General features: G+C 49.1%; 1 protein-coding gene across 1 annotated transcript in view; it reads right to left on the bottom strand.

Moving 5' to 3' along the window:
- Window positions 1–21,076, bottom strand: part of THSD4 (thrombospondin type 1 domain containing 4) — a 574,978-nt gene that overhangs the window by 471,213 nt on the left and 82,689 nt on the right. The window contains exon 5 of the mRNA XM_034994843.1: window positions 17,865–18,232. Coding sequence (XP_034850734.1) covers window positions 17,865–18,232 — 368 coding nt within the window. The remainder of the gene's footprint in view (window positions 1–17,864; window positions 18,233–21,076) is intronic.

Below are 21,076 nucleotides of genomic sequence, written 5' to 3'. Positions count from 1 at the left end.
CTTTGCGTGAATAAAGAAGAAAGAAACAGAACAGAGAAAAAATGTACATGGTATAAAAGTGCATATAGGCAGGATGTATTTCTGAAGGGTACAGATGAAACCTGGGGAATCGCCCAAGAGGGAGGAGTTGAGACAGACTCATTTGTCATTTCTTATCCTTTGTAGTACCATAAAAAATGTCTTTTCTGTAGTATCCAAGATGTATAAAGAACTTACAAAACTCAACACCCAAGAAACAAATAATCCAATTTAAAAATGGGCAGAAAACATGAACAGACATTTCTCTAAAGAAGACATACAGATGGCCAACAGACACATGAAAAGATGCTCCACATCACTCATCATCACAGAAATACAAATCAAAACTACAACGAGATAGCACTTCACACTGGTCAGAATGGCTAAAATTTACAACACGGTCAACAACAGATGTTGGCGAGGATGTGGAGAAAGGGGAATCCTCCTACACTGTTGGTGGGAATGCAAGTTGGTGCAGCCACTCTGGAAAACAGTGTGGAGGTTCCTCAAAAAGTTAAAAATAGAGCTACCCTAGGATTCAGCAACTGCACTACTGTGTATTTATGCAAAGGATAAAAAAACACTAATTCAAAAGGATATATGCACCCCTATGATCACTGCAACATTATGTGCAATAGCCAAGATATGGAAGCAACCCAAGTGTCCCATCAATTGACAAATGGATAAAGAAAATGTGGTATATATATACAATGGAATATTACTCAGCCATGAAAAAATGTGATCCAGGGGCACCTGGGTGGCTCAGTCAGTTAAGCATCTGACTTCAACTCAGGTCATGATCTCAGGGTCCTGGGATCCCCATGTCAGGCTCCCCACTGAGCAGAGAGTCTGCTTGTCCCTCTCCCTCTGCCCTAACCCCCACTCGTGTGCGCTTTCTCTCTCAAATAAGTAAATAAAATCTTAAAAAAAAAAAAAAGAATGAAATCTTGTCATTTGCAACAATACGGATGGAGCTAGAGAGCATTATGCTAAGTGAGATAGTTCAGAGAAAGACAAATACTGTATGATTTCACTCATATGTGGAATAAAAGAAACAAAACAAATAAGCAAAGGGAAAAAATAAAAGAGAGACAGACACAAATCAAGGATCAGACTCTGAACTCTAGAGAACACAATGATGGTTACCAGAGGGGAGGTGGGTGGGGGGATGGGTGATATAGGTGTTGGGGATTAAGGAGGGCACTTGTTGCGATGAGCACCGGGTGTTGTATGGAAGTGCTGAATCGCTATATTGTACACCTGAAGCTAATATAACACTGTATGTTATCTACACTAGGATTAAAATAAAAACTTAAAAAAAAATTGTTCTGCTTTTTGCACAGGTTTTCAATACACTGAAGCAATAAAAAAAGGAAAACCCTAACCTGTTTTTTCCACTGAATTTTTTTAGAATGTAACTGTGTATGGGTGTGGGAGGATCATAGGAGCAAATACAGAAACCTCCCCTCAGCTTCTCTGAGGCTGCATCTGCTGTACGAACAACATCACAAAGAGAAACCAAGTCAGGAACCTTAATAATTATACAGACGTTTTGATTGGATATAAAATACCCACTTATAAACAGGCTGTGAGCCCCAAAGACTGAGGGGGCAGAAATCATCAGGGGACCACATGTTCCTCTGAAATGTCACTGTCAACATCTGAAAAGTTATATACTCCCAGAAAGTTTTTAGATCAGTGAAGGCCATCACCAGCCTCATGCCCAGGTGGAAGCTTCTTTGGAGTCTTGGGCAACACAGTCTGTGTAAGAAACAGCAATGACGATAATGCCCAATCCAGTACTTTTGGTGATGACAAACATCCCTAGTGCATATTCCCAGACTGCCTAACACCATCTCCACCCATCAGGTACCCAAGTCAGGATGAGCAAGCTCATGCACTTTTGACTTCTCTCTCCACTGGATTTGTCTTTCTTAACACGGCCCTGGTCGTTACCCTCAATTTCATAAAACCCTCATGGCTCATCTCTGGCTAGAAAATAAAATTCAAACCTAGGTGGTTTGAAGGCACATCCAGCTTGGTGCCCTGTTGCATTCTTCATCATCTGGTCTCAGTCTGTCTTACCAGATTTAACTCCAGTCTTCAGCACCCTCCCCCTGCCTCCTCCCAACCCTACACTTTCCAGGCATAAGGGATCACTCAGCATTTCCCAAACACACTGAGCTCTTGGGCCTCCAAGGCCCCGCCTGCAATTCTATGCTACCTACTTCTGCACTGGAGTAGCCTTCCAAGCTCAACATAAATATCAGCACCTCATGTGCTTCCCCTAAGCCGCCCCACACTGTTAGTGCTCTCGGGGGCGCAGTTTGCACACTCCCCTGCCGTAGCATAAACACTGCAGCTTGGTAACATCATGAGGCAAGAGGCTTGCCTCCCTCACGAGTCTTCTGGTTCTCCAGGGCAAGGCTTACCCAGTTTCTTACCCTGTGTGCATAATCCCTGAGACCAGCAGCAGCATTTGCTGGGATAACATATGTGGGAGACCACAGCTTAATTGCTCAACATTCTAACCAATGCGTCAATAAAGCCTACCTTTCTGGATCAATTAGTAGAGATGAAAGGCTCTGAGTTCCAGGAAACAAGAAAGCAAGGCAGCCCTACACAGCCGGTGGGAAGCAATGGGAGCCGGTGAAACTGAAAGTCAGTTACCACTGGCCACCACCTAGAAAGCCCCAAGAGCCCGAATTCCAGGGGAGGAAGAACGCAAGGGCACAGCAGCTAGGGAGCAGAACCGTGTGTTCACCAAGAAGCCATGTGATCCAGGGCAAGCTGGACCAAAAGGAGTCGGCAGCCTAAAACTGGAAAGAGAGCCCTGGGGTCCTGAAACTCACCCTGTTCCATTGTGAACAATGCAACCTGCCAAAGGGAGAAAGGAGAGCATGTGAGAAATGCAAAGAGGCTGCGAGCAAGTGGTTTAGGTTGAGTGCCTATGTCTTCTTAGAAGTTCAGAAGACTGTAGCTCCTGCCAGAGCTGTTCCGGGCAATAAATTATCTGGTGTCTACGGAAGGTAAGAGGCAAAACTCTGACCACTTAGGGAAATAAAAATTAAGATGATGAAAACAAAAGCTTTCCTGGCTGCCTACTGTGCAGCACACGGTCACAGACATTAACCAGCTTGACCAGATCTGCTGCTGGGCCTCAGGAAGTATTTAAGACCGGCATCTAAAGACCAGCATGAGAGTCAGTGGACAGGTTTGCTCTGAGCCTTCAGAGAAGGAGGATCTGGAAGGCTTCTAAATGGGGGAGGGAAGACGGGGAAGAAGAGGGAGATGGGACACAGAGGGAAGTGGTTAATCTGTGCTAACGAGAGAAAGGAAAGAAGTCTTCTCACAAAGGGATTCAGGAACACTACCACGAGCCAAGAAGCAAGCAAGCAAGCTAGCAAAGGAAGTGGAAGGGTGGTTGGAGAGGAATTCTGAGTTTGAAAGGCTCTTTTTGCACCAGGAAGCCAAGCCTCAAGAAGACCCTATCCTCAGTGACCCACCCACTGGCCTCCCAGGAGGTGAGATCCATAGGGTGGCTGCACACACACCCTTAAAAATAAAACTGAGGAGGGTGCCTGGGTGGCTCAGTTGGTTAAGCGACTGCCTTCGGCTCAGGTCATGATCCTGGAGTCCCGGGATCGAGTCCCGCATAGGGCTCCCTGCTCGGCGGGGGGTCTGCTTCTCCCTCTGACCCTCCCCCCTCTCATGCTCTCTGTCTCTCATTCTCTCTCTCTCTCTCTCAAATAAAAAAAAAAAAAATCTTAAAACTAAAACTGAGGAAAAGCCCAGAACAGACCCAGCCCTCTGGAGCAATCCTGGGAGAGGACTTAGATTCTGACTTTGGATATTATCATCAGGCCGCTTCTTCTTGTTTAGAGTGTTTGAAAATCAGCCGAGGGTCCCTAAGAATAAGTCATCATTGTGTTCACTGGTGCCCCTATGCATCTGAGTGATCCCGGTTTTCCAGGACCAATCCTCAGGTGCTTTTATTCGGTGTGGGCTCAGACAGGGTGGAATAAAGACAACTGAGTGAGGGTTCAAGCCAACCAACTTCAGGCCAACAGAAAGCAATAGTGTCCAGCGGCTAGAGGGACCCTACTTACAGCTGAGGAGGTTGTTCACTGCACAAGGACATCTGGAGGTTGAAATCCAGTGTCCCCCCCAATCTGGCTAGAGGAAGGGGAATATTTTTGGATTCATGAATAAAAGCAAAAAAATGAACTAGTGCTGGTCCAACAGAGAGCATTTCCAGCTGAGGCTAAGTTAACACTAGAGAACTCAGAGTCAAGACGACGGCCCCACCCCGCTGGGCAGGGCATCCCTGAAAAGCAAGGAGGGTAACAGATCAACTGGGACAAAAGCCCAGGTATTCCATCAAACAAGCCAGGTCAGCTACTTATTACCCGTGTAACCATGGGTAAGTCACTCCGCATCTCATCCCCAGCGCTAAGATGGGGCTAAGGGTGCGCACCTCCCATGGCTGGCATGCAGAGTCAGTGAGATAATGAAGGTAAAGTGACTAGCACAGGGCATGGCCCTCAGTGGCCCTCTGTAAATGGTGGTTATCACACTGGCTGCACTTCCCGAAGGTGAGAGACACAGAGCCTCCAACCTTGACTCGTGAGGGTCACCGTGGAGGCAGAGAGCCGAATGCGGGCTGAGTGGTACGGAGCTGATTTTGCGTGAGAGAACAGTAAATGCATTCATTTCTCCAGCGTAACTGAGAGGAGTCCTCTTGGGAGTCAAACCCGTGGCTGGTGTGGGATGTAATCTGAACCTGAGCTGCCCTCCAGGACTACAGGGGCTTAGGGGAAACCCAGTGAGATTACCTGCAGGGCACAGTGCCTGGCCCGGGCAGGTGCTAAGCAAATGTGAGCTCCTAACCCCTCTCCCCTGGGGACCCACAAACAGTGCCCCCCGCCCCAGAGGCTGACCCCCAGCAGGTTGAAACAGGTTGAAGAACGATTTTCTCCAAGTCCTGCTGAATTCATTAATATAACAGCAATTGTGATTCTAATGCAACTTACATTTCTTGAACATCTTTTATGTGAAAGGCCCATGAAGGAAGCAATTGTATTTCTCTCATATTCTGGATGCCTCTCCTGCTCTGAATATTTAAACCACTTTCTATGTATCCACATACCATATATCACTTCATTTTCTTTCTTTATCATAAATATAAAATATTTCCAGCATAATAACCACGTGTGAAGAATGATGCATAACTTTCTTCCTTGCATTAGGGGGAAGTTATTTAGGTGCAAGTCTGTCACCCTCAGTTAACTAGAAGAAAGAGGGATTTGTTCTAGAGTTTTACTCCATCCCCCAAAATACTGAGCATCGTGTATTTAAATAAATTCAGTATTCAGATAGCAATGATTTACGGAACACCCGCCGAATGGTTTATGCATGTTTACCCCACTCAACCACCCCTGCAAACAGCAGAGTGGATCATTACTCCTATTTTATACACAAGGAAACTGAGTCCACAAGACATTAAACAACCTGTCTGAGCTGTAAGTCTGCGTGAACGAACGGATATTATTGTAATATTAACAAATGTTACCAAATGAATGAATGGTAAGCTCTTCAGGAGCTCTAACAGCTGCAATACAGCACAGCTTATAAATACCAAATGCCATTCACAAAGGATTACAGGGATGGACTGTTTGGAATGAGAATTTACTGGAAAACAGGGGGAAGAAATTACCGTTTCCCTCCAAATCCAGAAAGAAAACATTTTCAGCACTAGCCCACGGTGACCTGCGTTCCAATCTCAGAGGGAGAGGGAAATCTCAGCTCACTGCTCCTGGGTGCACGTGGCCCACGGGGGACCAATGTTTCTGTAGGAAAGAGATTTGGGAGGGAACACAGACAATATCATGCACCTGGAAGTCGAACCATAAAGAGGAAAGAGAAGGCTCTAGGGGCAAGCCCTAATCTTTTTTTTTTTTTAAGATTTTATTTATTTATTTGAGAGAGAGAGAGAGAGAGCACAAGAGGGGGGAGGGTCAGAGAGAGAAGCAGACTCCCCACGTAGCAGGGAGCCCAACGTGGGGCTCGATCCCGGTACTCCAGGATCATGACCTGAGCTGAAGGCAGACGCTTAACCGACTGAGCCACCCAGGTGCCCAGGGCAAGTTCTCATCTTGACCCAGGCCTGACCTAGGGAGCACTGGCACGAGAAAAGAGTTGGGGCAGGAAGGGAGAAAAACACAGTGGTGAAGAAAAGACTGGGAGGCAGACTCTCCTTAGAATCCCTACTCTGTAACCTACGAGCTCTGGGCCCCAAGGCTCATGCTTCAACTCTCCAGGTACAGAGTTCGACTCATACAAAAAAGGAACAATACAGACACTTTAATCAAAAGGGCTCTTTGAGGTTTAGCTCCGAGCCTTATACACCATGTATTCGTTTCCCCGGGCTGCCATAACAAACCACCACAAACTTGGTGGCTTAAAACAACCGAAATTTATCCTCTCTTAGTTCTGGAGGCCAGAAGTTTGAAATCAGTATCAATGGGAAGTCGGCAGCGCTGTGTTCCCTGAGGAGGTTCTATGGGAGAACCTGCTTCCTTGCCACTTCCGGCTTCTGCGGCCACAGCGTTCCTCAGCCAGTGGCCCCAACACAGCAACCTTCAAGGACAGTACCCTCAAGTCTCTGTCTTCCCAACACCTTCTCCTCTGTGTGTCTGGGTATCATATCTCCCTCTGCCTCTGTTTTATAAGGACACTCATGGTTGCACTTAGGGCCCACCTGTACCTTCCAGCAAGATCTCCCCATCTCCAGATCCCTAATGTAATCACATCCGCAAAGCCCCTTTTTCCAAACAAGCTGGCATTTACAGGCTCCGGGAATGAGGACCTGGTACCTTTATTCAGCCCATGACAGATAGTCCACGCTCAGTAAACATCGGTTGTGACTCTTCCTGTTCCGGTTAACAGAGGAGAGCCAGAAGTACCATGCGTCCAGGAGAGAGCCAATGGACGGATGAGCAAGGGAGGACTCGAGGAGCCCGTAAGGAGCGGTTAGCACTTTGCCACGAGAACCAACAGAGAGAGAGGCCACAGCACTTGTGGCCCAGACCCTCTCACCTACAGCTACATCACCTGGCGCCACAGTCTGGGCTTGGAGTGACAGTGGGAAGACTGGGGACACAGGGGTCGGGCAACGCTGCCTTCAGACCCTGCTCTGCCCCTTCCAGGAGCATGACGCCGGGGATTTTTCTACTTCAGCTCAGAGTCCTCAACTGTGAAATGGGGCTGGTTGAGGCCCAGGTAATGCATGTAAATGGCGTGGCACATAGTAGGTGCCGTAAAACGGTCATCATCACGACGGCCGAATCAGCGATGTGCAGGGAGGATCTGTGAAGGAGACCACAGTAACGCAGGCATCCAGGCTGTGTCCCCCATCCCCGTCCTCACGCAAAGGCATCTCGGTCTGCCACCAGGCGTGCGTCCAAAGAGAAGCCCTAGGGGTCCCAGATGCAAAGCTGAGATCCCCTTTCTGGGACATACATATTGTAGTGAGATTTTTTTCCATAGCCCATCATATCTTTCTTCTGGAACCTGGAGTTATGAATGACTTGGAGGAAGTTCAACGCAGCATTCTTATGGCAAATGTGATCTTTGTTCTGATAACTAATGAAATACTTCTGACACTTAATAAAATGCCACAAGAAATGAACTAGGGCTCTTTGGAGCCTTGTCTGAGATCAGAGTAACTCAAGCTTAAAATCTGGCTCCAATCTTTCCTAACCTACAGGCAGAAATGTACATACCAGTGGGTCCAGCTCTGCTACAAAGCTCTCTCACTGAAAAGAGCCAAGGTTTCTGATTTAGAAACCAAAGCATATTAAAACACCGTTTATCTGGTTAGCATCAACGGGTAACCTCTTGTCAAACAATTCAGGGACTAAGTGGAAATCCTGCTTCGGACGGTAAAGAAACAAAACTTTCCCTGCAGGAGGATATAAAGAGCACCAAAAATGCAGAGTGTGCATTTCAGACAGATGTACCTGCTTGCTCTGCTAACTGCCCAGGATCACCGGGGAGGTTTTCCAAGGAGAAACACAGACAAGGCCAAAGATCTCCCTTCTCCTTGCCATGTGGTTTCTGCTCCCCACCCCACCCCCCACCCCGTATGTAACGTGACTCCCTAGGTAACGATTGAGGGTCAGGAAAATGGCATGTGGCTTTGTGAAGTTTAATTAACAGCAAGTTTTCCTAGCCAGTATCATGAAGGGGTCCACTCGACTCCAGGGGCCCTCAGGACAGAAAGAACATGTTGCTCCAGCATTATTAATGATGAAATGCAAATAGCCTCCAAGAAAGTGGGTGGGAAAGAAGGAGTTGAAAAAAACAAATGATCCCTACCCACGCCAGGGACATTTCCCCAGGGAGGCGGGAAAGGGTAGGGGAAAGCCTGTGATCTAGGCCTGATCCTGTCTGTCCTATTTCCAAATGAATGGACCTTCCCAGTAAAAACACACACCTGCGCACGCGCACATACACACGTATACACGTTCATACAAACACATACCCGTGCATATGCACACACATACAAGAAATTACAACAGGAGACATGAGGCTCTAAAACCCAAAGATGATCTGGTCAGTGAGAATAAAATAATCAAGCCACGTTGTTTTAAAACATGTCTGACGTTTTTCAAAGTACTTGTACAGCTGTTACCTCATTTGACCCTCTCAGCGGGTCTGTGGTATAGACAGAGGACATATAACTATCCACATTTTATAGATTAGATGAAGTGACTCCCGAAGGTCATCCAGTTAGCAGATGATGGAGCGGAGACAGGAAGTGGGGTCTAATGACTCCCAGCCCGGGGCTTCCTTCCTCCGAGGTAAGCAATGTGAATGCTTTCAATAGAAAAGGGCCGAGAGCCTCAGGGGGAGACCAAAAGAAGGTCAGACATGTTGATGGTACTCTTAAGAAAAAGTCACGTTATGAGACAGAAGTCTCAGCAGAGGGATTTGAAGGGTAGTCGTGTTGATGCATCTAGAGAGAAGAAAAACCATCACATTTCCAAGCATGTCTGGAAACGTGGCTGAGAGCTGTGTCTTCCAGCCACCTTCTTCTCTTTCCATGACTCTGCATGGCAGAGCGGTGGTGGGAACATTTAAAACAGCAATTGGGCCTCAGGAACGTGCCAATACCAAGCGGGAGACCCTAACAGATGGAATAGAATCCCTTTATTTCACAGACATGCAAAGTAAGGCCCAGAGAGGTGACCTGCCCAAAGATGAAAGCATTCATGAGAATCGGGAACTGGACCTTGGACCCTGATTTGGACGACAGAGCCCTTTATTCCACACCAGCTGCCTCAGGCGTCCATTACCTTTCATTTTATTAATGTCACTGTCCTTGATTAATACCGCATGTCCAAAGAAAGACACTTAAGGGAGGGGTGGGGAAAGCATGGATTTTCTTCTTTTTTTCTGGGAAACAGTACGCTAAATTTCCCATGGAAATTATCAGACATGATGTGGGGCAACAGCTGGTGGTCCTGCTAACCCAGAAACTGTCCTATGACTAGGGTATTATTAAGACCTCCAAAAGGCAAGTACTTTATGGTAGGTTGGATCATGTTCCCACCACCCCAAGATGCCCACGTCTGAACCCCCGGAACCTGTGAATGTTATCTTATGTGGCAAAGGGACTTTGCAGATGTGATTAAGGATCTCAGGATGAGGAGATAATCCTGGATTACTGGAGTGGGTGTGATGTAATCACAAGGGTCCTTACAAAAAGGAGAGGCAGCTGAATTTGATGAGAGGCGGAACGATGGAAGGAAAGGCTCACGAGCCCAGGAAGGCAGACAGGCTCTAGAAATGGGAAAGGGAAGGAAACGAATCCTCCCCTGAAGCCCGAAGAAGGAACAAAGCCCTGCTGACACCTTGATTTTAGCCCTCTGGCTTCCAGACTGTATGAGAGTAAGTTTGTGTTGTTCAAGCCAGTAAACCCTGGCTTCTTGTGACATATGAAGATGGGGTAGGGGGGTGGCATGGCCATTCTGGAAATCACAAGGGCATGAAGGAGAGATTTAGGCTGACTATACAATGGAGACCTCATCAGGCTTTAAAACGGAAAAGAGATGGTCATCTGTATTAACAGGAACTATCTTTCTCAAAGACATTCTAATGCAATCCACTTAATCCTGCTTGATAGGCCCTCCCTGGAAGGGAGCCTTTGGACTTCCCCAGACTCGCCCTGACATTTCCTTATATACAGCCTGGGCTCTAGCTCCATCAGACTGTTTACGACTTCCAGAAGGTGACAGGCTCACACATGCCTTCAGGTCTCCATCCCTACAGTTCGCTTTTTGGGGGAACGCCCTCCTTCCTCTCGGGCTCTGCTAAAATCCTTCTTTATAGCTCAGCTCAGTCATCACTTCCTCTGTGAAACCTTCCCTGGCTCCTCCAGTCCTCTCTCTGTCCCTTTCCTTCCTGGGCTTATAAATGTCTGTTTGCTTGACTTCTTCCTCCACCCCACCAGCACGAGCCTCTTGGGAATAAGGAGACGTTCTCATTCCCCTGGTGTCACCAGACCACTGCCATACCCCATCCATAAAATAAGTACTTCCCAGCTCCTTCCCACCTGAGAAATGCAAGCCCACCCATTAAGGAAATCACCCTTCACCACGAAATTACCTTAATTCCCCAAGAATGAGCTGCACCTCTGTGCCCCCACAGCCCTCTGCTCCCCCACAGGTGGAACATGCATCATACTGCATCATGGTGGTCATCCCTGGGCTACTTCCTTAGTAAACACAGAAGTCCTCAGAAACCACACCTCCATCACGTGTCTATCCCTTCTGTGTTAGCACAGTGCCTGGTTCACAGCAAATATAGAAAGAATGCTGACCAAATTAAAATGAAAACAAAACACAAAAAGGTAGGGGATGCCTGGGTGGCTCAGTCAGTTAAGCATCTGCCTTCAGCTCAGGTCATGATCTCAGGGTCCTGGGATCGAGCCCCACATCAGGCTCCCTGCTCAGCGGGGAGTCTGCTTCTCCGTCTCCCTCTGCTCCTGCTTGTGCTCTCTCTTTCTCTCTCTCTCCCTCTCAAATAAATAAAATCTTTAAGAAGAAAAAAAAAGGTAATTGCTATGTCATCTCTACTAATGAAGGGCTGCGATCCAGAGGCAGCCTTTAAAAGCAAGGACCTTCATGTTAAGGTTTTGCCTGGCCAGCAGCTGACTATCCCTAGTTGGTGTGTCCCTCGGGCTTCCGGTGTAGACTTTAAAGCTCATAGTGGAGACAGTTTCAATGTTACTATATATATATGTAATTGCACATACATATGCATGCTATATATTTTTAGTATACTTATAGCTTTTTTTTTAGATTTTTATTTATTTATTTGACAGAGAGATAGCGAGAGCAGAAACACAAGACAGTTTCAACGTTACTATATATATGTAATTGCACATACATATGCATGCTATATATTTTTAGTATACTTATAGCTTTTATATATAAGTTGTAAGTATACTAAAAATTTTAGACCAAATATTGGAGAAAGATCCCATTTTCCCTCATCTCAGAGAGGTATTAGTTAATAAAGTTTAGCTTAACCAATGAGTGTTACCTTTAATTTTGAAAAAGCCTTTCTAGAAGTACAAGTCTGAGAGGAGCATAACATAGCCCAGATGGGTTTAAACCCTGACTCTCTTGCTTTCCTTCTATGTGACCTTGATCTAGACATTTTCTCTCCAACCCTCGAGTCTGTCATCCCTTAGTGGGAGCAGTACCAGTCTACCACACAGGACTGTGATGAGGATGTGCTAAAATGCTGTTCATGCAACGCCTGATAATATGCCTGGCAGGGGGAAGGGGTTCTGCCGCCTCTCCTGAGGGCCTATGAGCAGCCCAGCCCTGTGCTTAAGTACTTTGTATGAATTACCCACGAAGCAGGCGTGTGACCCTCCCCCCCGGGGGGAAGCGCAGCCACGTGGCAGGACACACCGCCGGGAAGCAGCGGGGCTGGGCAGAGAAACCAGCCCTCTGGCTCCAGGGCTAAACTCTTCACTGTCATGCAGGCCTCTCCGGATGTGCTGGCTCCTGCTCTCACCTGTCACCTGAAGGTCCGGTTAAGAGACTGAAAACAAATGCCTGTTGAGACTGAAGACCAATACTGGAAACAAAACTAAAAGCAATCATTGAGTCCCGGCCACAAACTGCTCCTGAGATGTGGGTCTGCGCCATCTGGGTGAGGGCTCCCCCCTCCAGCCGGACTACCTGCCGACGGGAAACTAGCCCCACCTCTCCAGGAAGTTCTGGGAAGCCCGCCCTCCACGAGCCTTCTGACATCTGAAGGCGACAACGTGCCGAGTGTCACACACCCAATGGAAACAGTGGCTTCCATGGTCCCTGGCTCCTGCAACTGTCTCCAGTGGATGAAAGGTCTCAACCTGGCCATGGCCACTGGTGGAGGGGAGGAGTGCTCCCTATCCTGAAAAAAATCTCGGCATTAAAGCCATCAAGCATCCCGGAATTCCCCAGATTCCAGCTAGTTCCCATGTGCAGTGATGAGGAAAACTGACTAGTGTAGGCGAGTCTAAGGAAGCCCACAGGGTAGGAACGCCCATTAGCAGGCTCTCCCGCAGCCAGAGCAGGGAGAGAGTTACCTGGCATCATCCTCAAACAGGAGTGGGGTCTATTCTCATATCCTGTCTTTGTGGAAGCTGACTTAAACGAGCCAATAGACATTTACAACAGGTTTCTGTTGGGTTGTGTACTTGGACTCTGGGCAGGAGGACGCTCTCTGGATTTCAGCATCACCAGACATGTTGGAAATGAGAAGAAATCCATTTGGTTTATGTGCTATGGAAGTCACAGGGGCTCCTTCCAGCTTCCTCCGGCCTGCAGGCACCCATTTCCAGAAACTGGTTGGGGAGGAAGGCTCCTCCTGAGAAGGGTGAGCGGCTGCACTGTGGCATGGACGGCCGGGCTCACCGAGTATCCTCCTCTCCCCACGCCACCCCCCCTTCAGCCATCACCAGGACGTGGCCTTGGGCATGGAGAGAGGGAGGCCTTGGGGAGTACCACCATGGAACCTGTTGCCCAAGACCCGCAGGCTAAACTCGCCCAGTCCAGGGCCTCCACAGGTGCCAGTGCTCTGACTAAATCCCAGGGGGGAAGCCACCCTTCGTGGCAGGTTTTTCCAAGCAGGTCATGCCAAGAGAGGGCACAGGGCGGAGTGCCCTGGCCCTGGGATCCTGGCTGCACCCAGGCTGGGCTGCCCAGAGTCCTACCCTCCTGGACTAGCCCTCAGTTCCTGGCTCCCTGTCTTCCTCTGTGGCCCCAGCTCTCCACTTGATCCTTCCTGGGGAACCAGACTTCTAACTGGAACTCTAACACACGAACACCCAGCCTTTAAAGCCCTACAGGGAGGTATAGCTACAATTTCCTGAGCACCTACTACAGGCCAGGAAATATGATCACATCATTTCATTTAATCACTCAACAATCCCATGTGCTGGGCATTGTTATTACTTGCATTTGAAAGATGAAGCCCCTGAGGCTCAGAAAAATTAACTAGTAAGCTCAGATCCTTGGGGAACCACTAATAAATATGGACATGATTTCTTTTTTTCTTTTTAAGATTTTATTTATTGGGGCACCTGGGTGGCTCAGTCAGTTAAGCATCTGGCTTTGGCTCAGATCATGATCCTGGGGTCCTGGGATTGAGCTCTGAGTTTGGGCTCCCTGTTCAGTGGGGAGCCTGCCTCACCCTCTCCCTCTGCCCCCACCCCCCACTCCTGCTTTCTCTCTCTCACTCGTCCACTCTCTCTCTCAAATAAATAAATAAAATCTTTTTAAAAAATTTTGTTTGAGAGAGAGAGAGAGAGAGAACATGAGTAGGGGGAGGAGCAGAGAAGGAGGGAGATGGAAGGGGAAAGAATCTCAAGCAGACGATCTCATGACCCTGAGATCATGACCTGAGCCGAAAACAAGAGTCAGGCACTTAACCGACTGAGCCACCCAGGTGCCCCAATACTGACCTGATTTCTAAGGCTTTTTAGAGTGTGATTTGCAGTATGTACGTGTATGTTTTAATGACACAAAGCTCTGATATGGAAGAAAGTAGACTGAAGAAGTTCCTAAATATATTCCAGCTAAGTGCATTTTACATATTTTTCAAGGTTGGGTTCAAATCCTACCTACTCTGTGCGGTCCGCCCTGACTGCTCCAACCCTCAAGGATTCCCCATGTTCCGAACCCCGGCCCTATCTCTACAGCTTTCCAGCACCTGAAGCATTTTGTGGGTTTGCCATTCATCCACCACCACAGTGTCAGACCCCCAAGGACAGGGACTGTGGTTGCCAAACTTTTTGAACCTCCGTGCTGCAAAGATTTCCCTGGCTACGAGAGCTTAACCCTGCAAGGAAGAGATGCAGTTCATTTTAGCCTTGACTCCCAAATCCCGTCCACTTTTCAAGACATGGGCAGCAGCTTCTCTGACCACACCTGCTGAAAGTGAGCAGCGTCACTTTTTGCAATTTTGAGCAAGTCACTCCATTCCTCCCAGCCTCAGTTTCCTCATCTGTAAAATGTGAATATATGCACCTGCCTCATCGGGTTGTATGAACTATAAGTGTTACAATGCATTTGATGTAGCGCCTGCACATAAGCCATGATCCAAAATGATAGCCAGCATCATTACTATTACTATTTCATCACACTGTCTTTTAGGGAAGGCATTTACACACGTGCCTTTTCTAACCTTCTAGATCAGTGGTTCTCCAATTCTGGAGTATGTCAGAATCACCTAGTATGAAGCTACCTAGGGCACACCCCAAACCTACAAAACAGAATCCCCATTACGCAGGGGAGATGGTGGGGCCGGGGCAGCTCCACTTTGAACAAGCCTCCCCAGCCCACTGCAAGTGATTCTGACATGTGCTCTCTGAGCCTGGAAAATTCAGCTAGACAATATTCAACTTCCAAGTTTTTTTCCCACAGAACTCTAAGGTTCCAGAGAGATACTTCCAAACCTGTGGTTCCCAACCTTGGCTGGACTGCAACCCCTAGAGATTCAGATGTTGGTCTGGGATATGACCGGGGTGTTGAGATTTCTCAAAGGTGGACAGAAGATTCTAATGGTCGGTCAGCCAAGGTTGAAAATCACTGGTCCATTTGCATGCCCTCTGTGACAAACTGAGCCCCAATCTGACACTGATTTTACGGAAAGGCCTCTTATGCTAAAAGAAAAAAAAAAGTGAGTTTGCAAACAGCTGGTCTAGCCTGCCAGTAAGAGCTTTCAGCCCCCAGCCTGGCTTTTATTCACCTTTGTGTCTGTCCCAGGACCTTACAACATAGTAAATACTTAATAAATATTTGTTGGAAGGTTGAATAGTTCTGTTTTACTTGTTATCTGGCTCCAATTAGGTTTTCGGTTGCCTAGCGTAACAACTTAACAGTTTCTTAAACATCTAAGCCTTAACAGCCTTTGCCTCAAACCTCAAACCTGAAACAGAAAGTGAGGCAGTCATCCAGCGAACACACTGACATTTCTTCTGGGGTCACATATACTATGCAAGTTCCTAATGACTGATAAATATAAGCAAATGTGATTTTTGTCAGCTGGGAAGAGCGTGACAGTTGTCGGCAGCGCAGGCCTCCCAGCCTAATATTTGGATTGTTCCATCTGAAACTGTCAAATTACAAGAGCATGATAAAAACTTGTAGGAACTTCATAGTAAACAGTAACTGGCCCCCTGTCAATACGTTAGGAGAAAAAAAATTCCCGCTGCCAAAACACATGGGCCAGAATGCCTGCAGCCAACTAGAGCCTGTTCCCTGGGCAGCTCTTCTAGATTCTCAACCGCAGCGGCTGTAAGAGAAGGCCCTGAGCACTCCAGGGATCTGGGAGCCAGAGCACCTTCAACTCTTAGCTTTTCTACGGCTCTGGGGCTCTGGAAGCCCTTTCACCTCGTAGGCCCTCCAATTCCTCATGTGTAACTGCTACTTGATTAGGTCCTTAGCACCATGACTGCTTAGGTTTGAATCCCAGCTCTTTACACACTGGCTGTGTTGCTCTGGGCAAGTTTCTCCACTTCTCTGGGCCTCCTTTTCCTCACCTCTAAAATGAGGATGATATTAACACTATTTCATAGAGTTGTCAGTGTCAAGGGACAAGAACAATGCCTGGTATAGAACAGGCATTCAACAGATCTTAACTATTAGAAACCTGCAAATCTCAAACCAAGAGTTTTGAAAACGAAGCTTTTGTCTTTCCTTTTTCTCCTTATGTTTTTGTTGGTTTGGTATCAGAATTCACCGGGCGGCACACCTGAGCTTAAGGGACTTAAAGGGGATCTTTTGTTATCCTACTTAATATGAACTTTCAAAAGTTTCACTGCAGAAGTAATAAGGCAGTCAATTACGGGACGCTGCCCCATACCACAGAAGAAATGCCATTAATATGTGAAATATGCCCTGAATTACCTTTAAAAAATCTGAGAAGTTCTGGATTCTAAAATGCTTTGGCCATAAGGATTTCAGGTAAGGGAATGGGGAGCTATCCTCTTATGGGGTTGTGGTCGGATAAAAGGAAGGAAGCATCCTCCCAGCGGATGTCTCTTTCCCCTCCCCCTGCCAGGCCCTAGAACTCACAGCTCTTCCCTTCTTCTATCCACCCAAATTCGGTTTATCCTTCAGAATTCGGCTAACGCACCTTCCCTGTGAAATGGTCCTCTCTAAACCCTACTGACCATGTCAAGAGCATGTGGCTGGGGAGGGTGGCTGGGTTGCATCTCCTCTACACCTCCGGGTGGCTGGCACTGATAACCCACGGCACTAGGCTGACAGGGACCCTCCTGAAGCATCTAGCCACAGGAGGAAAGGGTGGTCATGGAGGCTGATGTCTGAACTGCAAGTGACAGGAGGGGCGGGGCAGCCCACCTGACAGCTCATCCCACCCGCCCTGCCTGGGATGGACCCTAACTTGGCTTGATGACTAAAGTATACATTTCTGAAGCACGGAGAGCGTATCTTACACCTCCCGTTCTCCCGGCAAATGTTCGTTTATTGTTGTTACTGCTTTTGTATTAATCAGCTCTCGGAATCTATCGTGGACCTAGGAGCACTCAACAAATACTTGTGAACGAATGCTGAGTCATCTGTAAATACGGGCTGATTAATTCACTGACCTTGCTACCTTTCCCACTGGCACGGCCCAGTTGGGCATATTGGTGCGGGCCTAGCCATGGGAGGCGTTCTGGAGCTACACAACCGTTTTAATGCTTACCATGCCAACAGACTCCACGCAGACTCTAAAAAAAAGTCTAGGTCCTTAACTAGACATAGCCTCCCAGCAGCGTGTTCACTCAAAATTCCCTGGAGAAACTTTCTAGAAAAGTGCAGAGATTCCTGAAACCAACTGTCTGGGAGCACGTATGACTCCAGACGTCCAGTTTGTCCAAGGACTCGAAACCCGTCACATCGACCCGGCCGGCGGCCACGACCTCCCTTGCCCCCGGCTGCCAGCACGCACTGGCTCGGCGGGCTCCCCCTCGGCCCGCCTTCTGTCACCCCTCCACGGGGCCCCCCTAAGGTTGATGCCGAAAGGCCTTCTCAGCATTAGCTTCACTTTGAAGACTATTCGGAACCAGAGTGGGGTGGGGGCGGCCTCAACGCTTGAAAGGGCTGCAAAATAAATCAAAAGATGAAAGGAAACACGCAGAGCCAAGAATTCCTCCCCGGCCGGCCGAAGCCACGCATTCACCGCGCCGGCCGGGGCGCAGGGCCGGCCGGGCCGTCGGGGAGGGCGCGAAGCGGAGGGGGGCGGGCGCGAGGGCAGGGGCGGGCGCGCGCGCGTACCTGCTTTCCGCCGTGGGGTCGCGGCCCCGCGCCTGCGGGTGCCGGCTGCCGCGCGGCCCCGGGCCCTGGCGGCTGGCGTCGGGGCCGGCGGGCGCGTGCGGCTCCTCGCGGTCGCGGCTCCGGTGCAGCGGCACCGACGTGCGCACGGCCGACACCACGTGGCCCGCGAAGGCGCGCGGGGGCGCTCGGGGCCGCAGGGCGCCGCGCGCGCGGTACGAGCCGGGCAGGCAGGGCCGCGTCTGCTCCATCACGCCGCCGCTGCAGCTGCGCGAGCAGGCGGACCAGGGCCCCCAGGCGCCCCACACGCCCGGGGCGCCGCCGCCGCCGTCCTCGGGGACGCCCTGGGCCGCCGCCATCCGCTGGGGGACCTGCGGAGACAGAGGCCGGTTAGGGGACCCGAACACCCGCTCCTGCCTCACCCGCAGAGGCTCTGGATAACCCGAAAGCCCCATCCGTTAAACACTAGTAGGCACTGGGCCGGTTTTAAAATGAGAAGAACGAGGGCGCCTGGGTGGCTCAGCTGGTTAGGCGACTGCCTTCGGCTCAGGTCATGATCCTGGAGTCCCGGGATCGAGTCCCGCATCGGGCTCCCTGCTCGGCGGGGAGTCTGCTTCTCCCTCTGACCCTCCCCCCTCTCATCCTCTCTCTATCTCATTCTCTCTGTCTCAAATAAATAAATAAAATCTTTAAAAAGTAAAATAAAATGAGAAGAACGAAATGAATATAATCCAGCCTGGGTGATATTCGTCTTTATACCAACGCACTCATAAAATAGAACTTTAACTTTTTTAACGGGGGAAGGGCCACACAAAGATAAAAAAGCCTAAGGCTCACAAACGTCCTAATTCGGTCCTTGCTTCCGCTGCCGTGGCCTTGGAGAGCTCGGCGTGGTGCCCTCAGCTCTTACTGAGGCTTAGCCCTCAGGAGTCCCCCTTAACCTCCAACTTTGGTCCTCGGGGTGCAGGCCAGAGGGACTCGACTTCCCTTAACCTCTTGGGGAGGCCCCGTGGCCCAGTCTCCATGCAGTAAAGACGATGGGACACTGCAGTTTAGAGGCCCTGCCCTCAAGTCACCTCCCTGCCACCACTTCTAGCCGTGTGACTAGGAAGTTTCTGAATTTCTCTGAGCCATGCTGTGTTCTAAAGAAGGATGGTATCTACCTCACGGGGACATAAGGAATTTAAGTCCGGTCACGCATGTGCAGAGCAGGGAGCCTGGCACCAAATATTTGTTAGTAACCATAATGATGATTTTCCTGCTTCCGTGGTAAATCAGAAGAAGTGAGAAATGTCAGAAAGTTTTAAAGTTCTAACCTGGAGGGTGATTCTACACTCCTATTCACTTCACCAGTCATCTCACAGAGAATAGCTATGCCAGACATGGTGCTCAGTATGGGGACACAGTGTTCCTTCATTATGCAGACACTCCCTGAGCACCAGCTATTCCCCTGCATGGAGCTAGGCCCTGAGGACCAGGAGAAAAGCATCCCAGATCCACACAAATGGCCTGGACCCAGCAGAAGAGCTCTATGCAGCTAGCACGAGATTGGGGAGCCTCCTGGGGGGACTGGCTGCACAGGGTTGGGTGGGGTGGGGAGGGGAGAGGGATTAAGAAGGCCTCAGAGGAGGAGTCCCGGTAATAGCTATAATAGTCGGGTTCGCACGTAGTACCAGGTAACAGGTGTAATCTCCAGGCTTCACCGTGGCTGTGGTGTCTACCATTCTTACCTCTCAGAGGTGAGGTTTGCCAACTGAGGCTCAGAGACGTGTGACCTGCCCCAGTCATGCTGCTACAGCTGGGCTTAGAGTCAAGTCTCCCCAACTCCCAGTCCCACAGCTCCAGGACTCCCTGCTCTCCCCCAGCAGACAGCTGCCCTTGTGTTTCTGGATCTTCCGCCTGGAATGTCCTTCTTTTTTTTTTTTTTAAAGATTTTATTTATTTATTTGAGAGAGAGCATGAGAGGGAAGAGGGTCAGAGGAAGAAGCAGACTCCCCGCTGAGCAGGGAGCCCGATGCGGGATTCGATCCAGGGACTCCAGGATCATGACCTGAGCCGAAGGCAGTCGCTTAACCAACTGAGCCACCCAGGCGCCCTGGAATGTCCTTCTTACCTGTGGGACACTGACCAACACTATGACTTTCCTTGGAACGTGAGTTTTTCAGAGGACCTCACCCTTCCATCTAAAGTACAAAAAGCCATGATTAACTTAGTCTTTTTTTTTTTTTTTCTCTTTAGATCTTGGGTTTTGACAGCATTTTTTGGCCCAAAGCTCAAAGCTCAAAGACTTTTCAAGGTTGAGTCCTCTGTCTCCACAGTACCACTGAGCTATGAGAAGGTCCAGGGATGGTCCTCCCCTTTGTGTGGAACAAATCCAAGAAGGCAGAGCTCCTTCACACCACATGGAAATGAGAGGTGGACCTAAGATTACCTCAGAGGAGGGATGTAAGGACTTGATGAGGAAACCCACTTGATGTGCCTGAGGTAAGCGGTAAAAGTGAGGGCCCAGGCCTTGGTTAGAGTCCTTGCCCCCAGGCAATCAGTCACCCTGAAGCCATGGGGCTTGTTTAATTGAGGCCATTTGCCTTTGACTACATTCCAGTGCAGAGCGGTCTGTGGATGACCTCTGTAGCTGGAGTTCCTGAAGGTTCAGGGAGCAACTAAGGCAGGATGAGACAGAGCTGAGGGAATGAGCAAATGAGCATCTAACCAGAGGGGTAAGCCCAGAGCTGGATGTCAGCCAGCCAGCCTTTGGGAGCCATGTTCAGAGAGCCAAGGCAAAAGGCTGGAGGTACCGTGGGCTGGAGCCAGCGGGAGACGGGGTCAGAGCAAGGGCAAGACAGAAGGTTCTGTGACAGGAGGACTGCGATTCCTTAACGCCAGTATGTGAGCAGCCGCAGGGTGGATGGGTGTGTGAATAGCGAACACATTCGACACATCACCACTAAATGGGGGATCCAGGAAAGAAGACTTTTTGCCTGCTTGTAAATACAAACAAAACAAAACAAAAACAAGCTTTTGTTCTTTCTTCCCCTTAAAAATCATGTCCTGGGGGGCCTGGGTGGCTCAGTTGGTTAAGCGACTGCCTTCGGCTCAGGTCATGATCCTGGAGTCCCGGGATCGAGTCCCACGTCGGGCTCCCTGCTCAGCAGGGAGTCTGCTTCTCCCTCTGCCCCTCCCCCCTCTCATGTGCTCTCTCTCATTCTCTCTGAAAT

Source organism: Mirounga leonina, unplaced genomic scaffold (genome assembly GCF_011800145.1).
Source record: "Mirounga leonina isolate KUSES-001 unplaced genomic scaffold, KU_Mleo_1.0 Mir_91, whole genome shotgun sequence".
NCBI lineage: Eukaryota > Metazoa > Chordata > Mammalia > Carnivora > Phocidae > Mirounga > Mirounga leonina.
The sequence above is the reverse complement of the archived record's forward strand: the minus strand, read 5'-3'. Positions and strand labels throughout refer to the sequence as shown.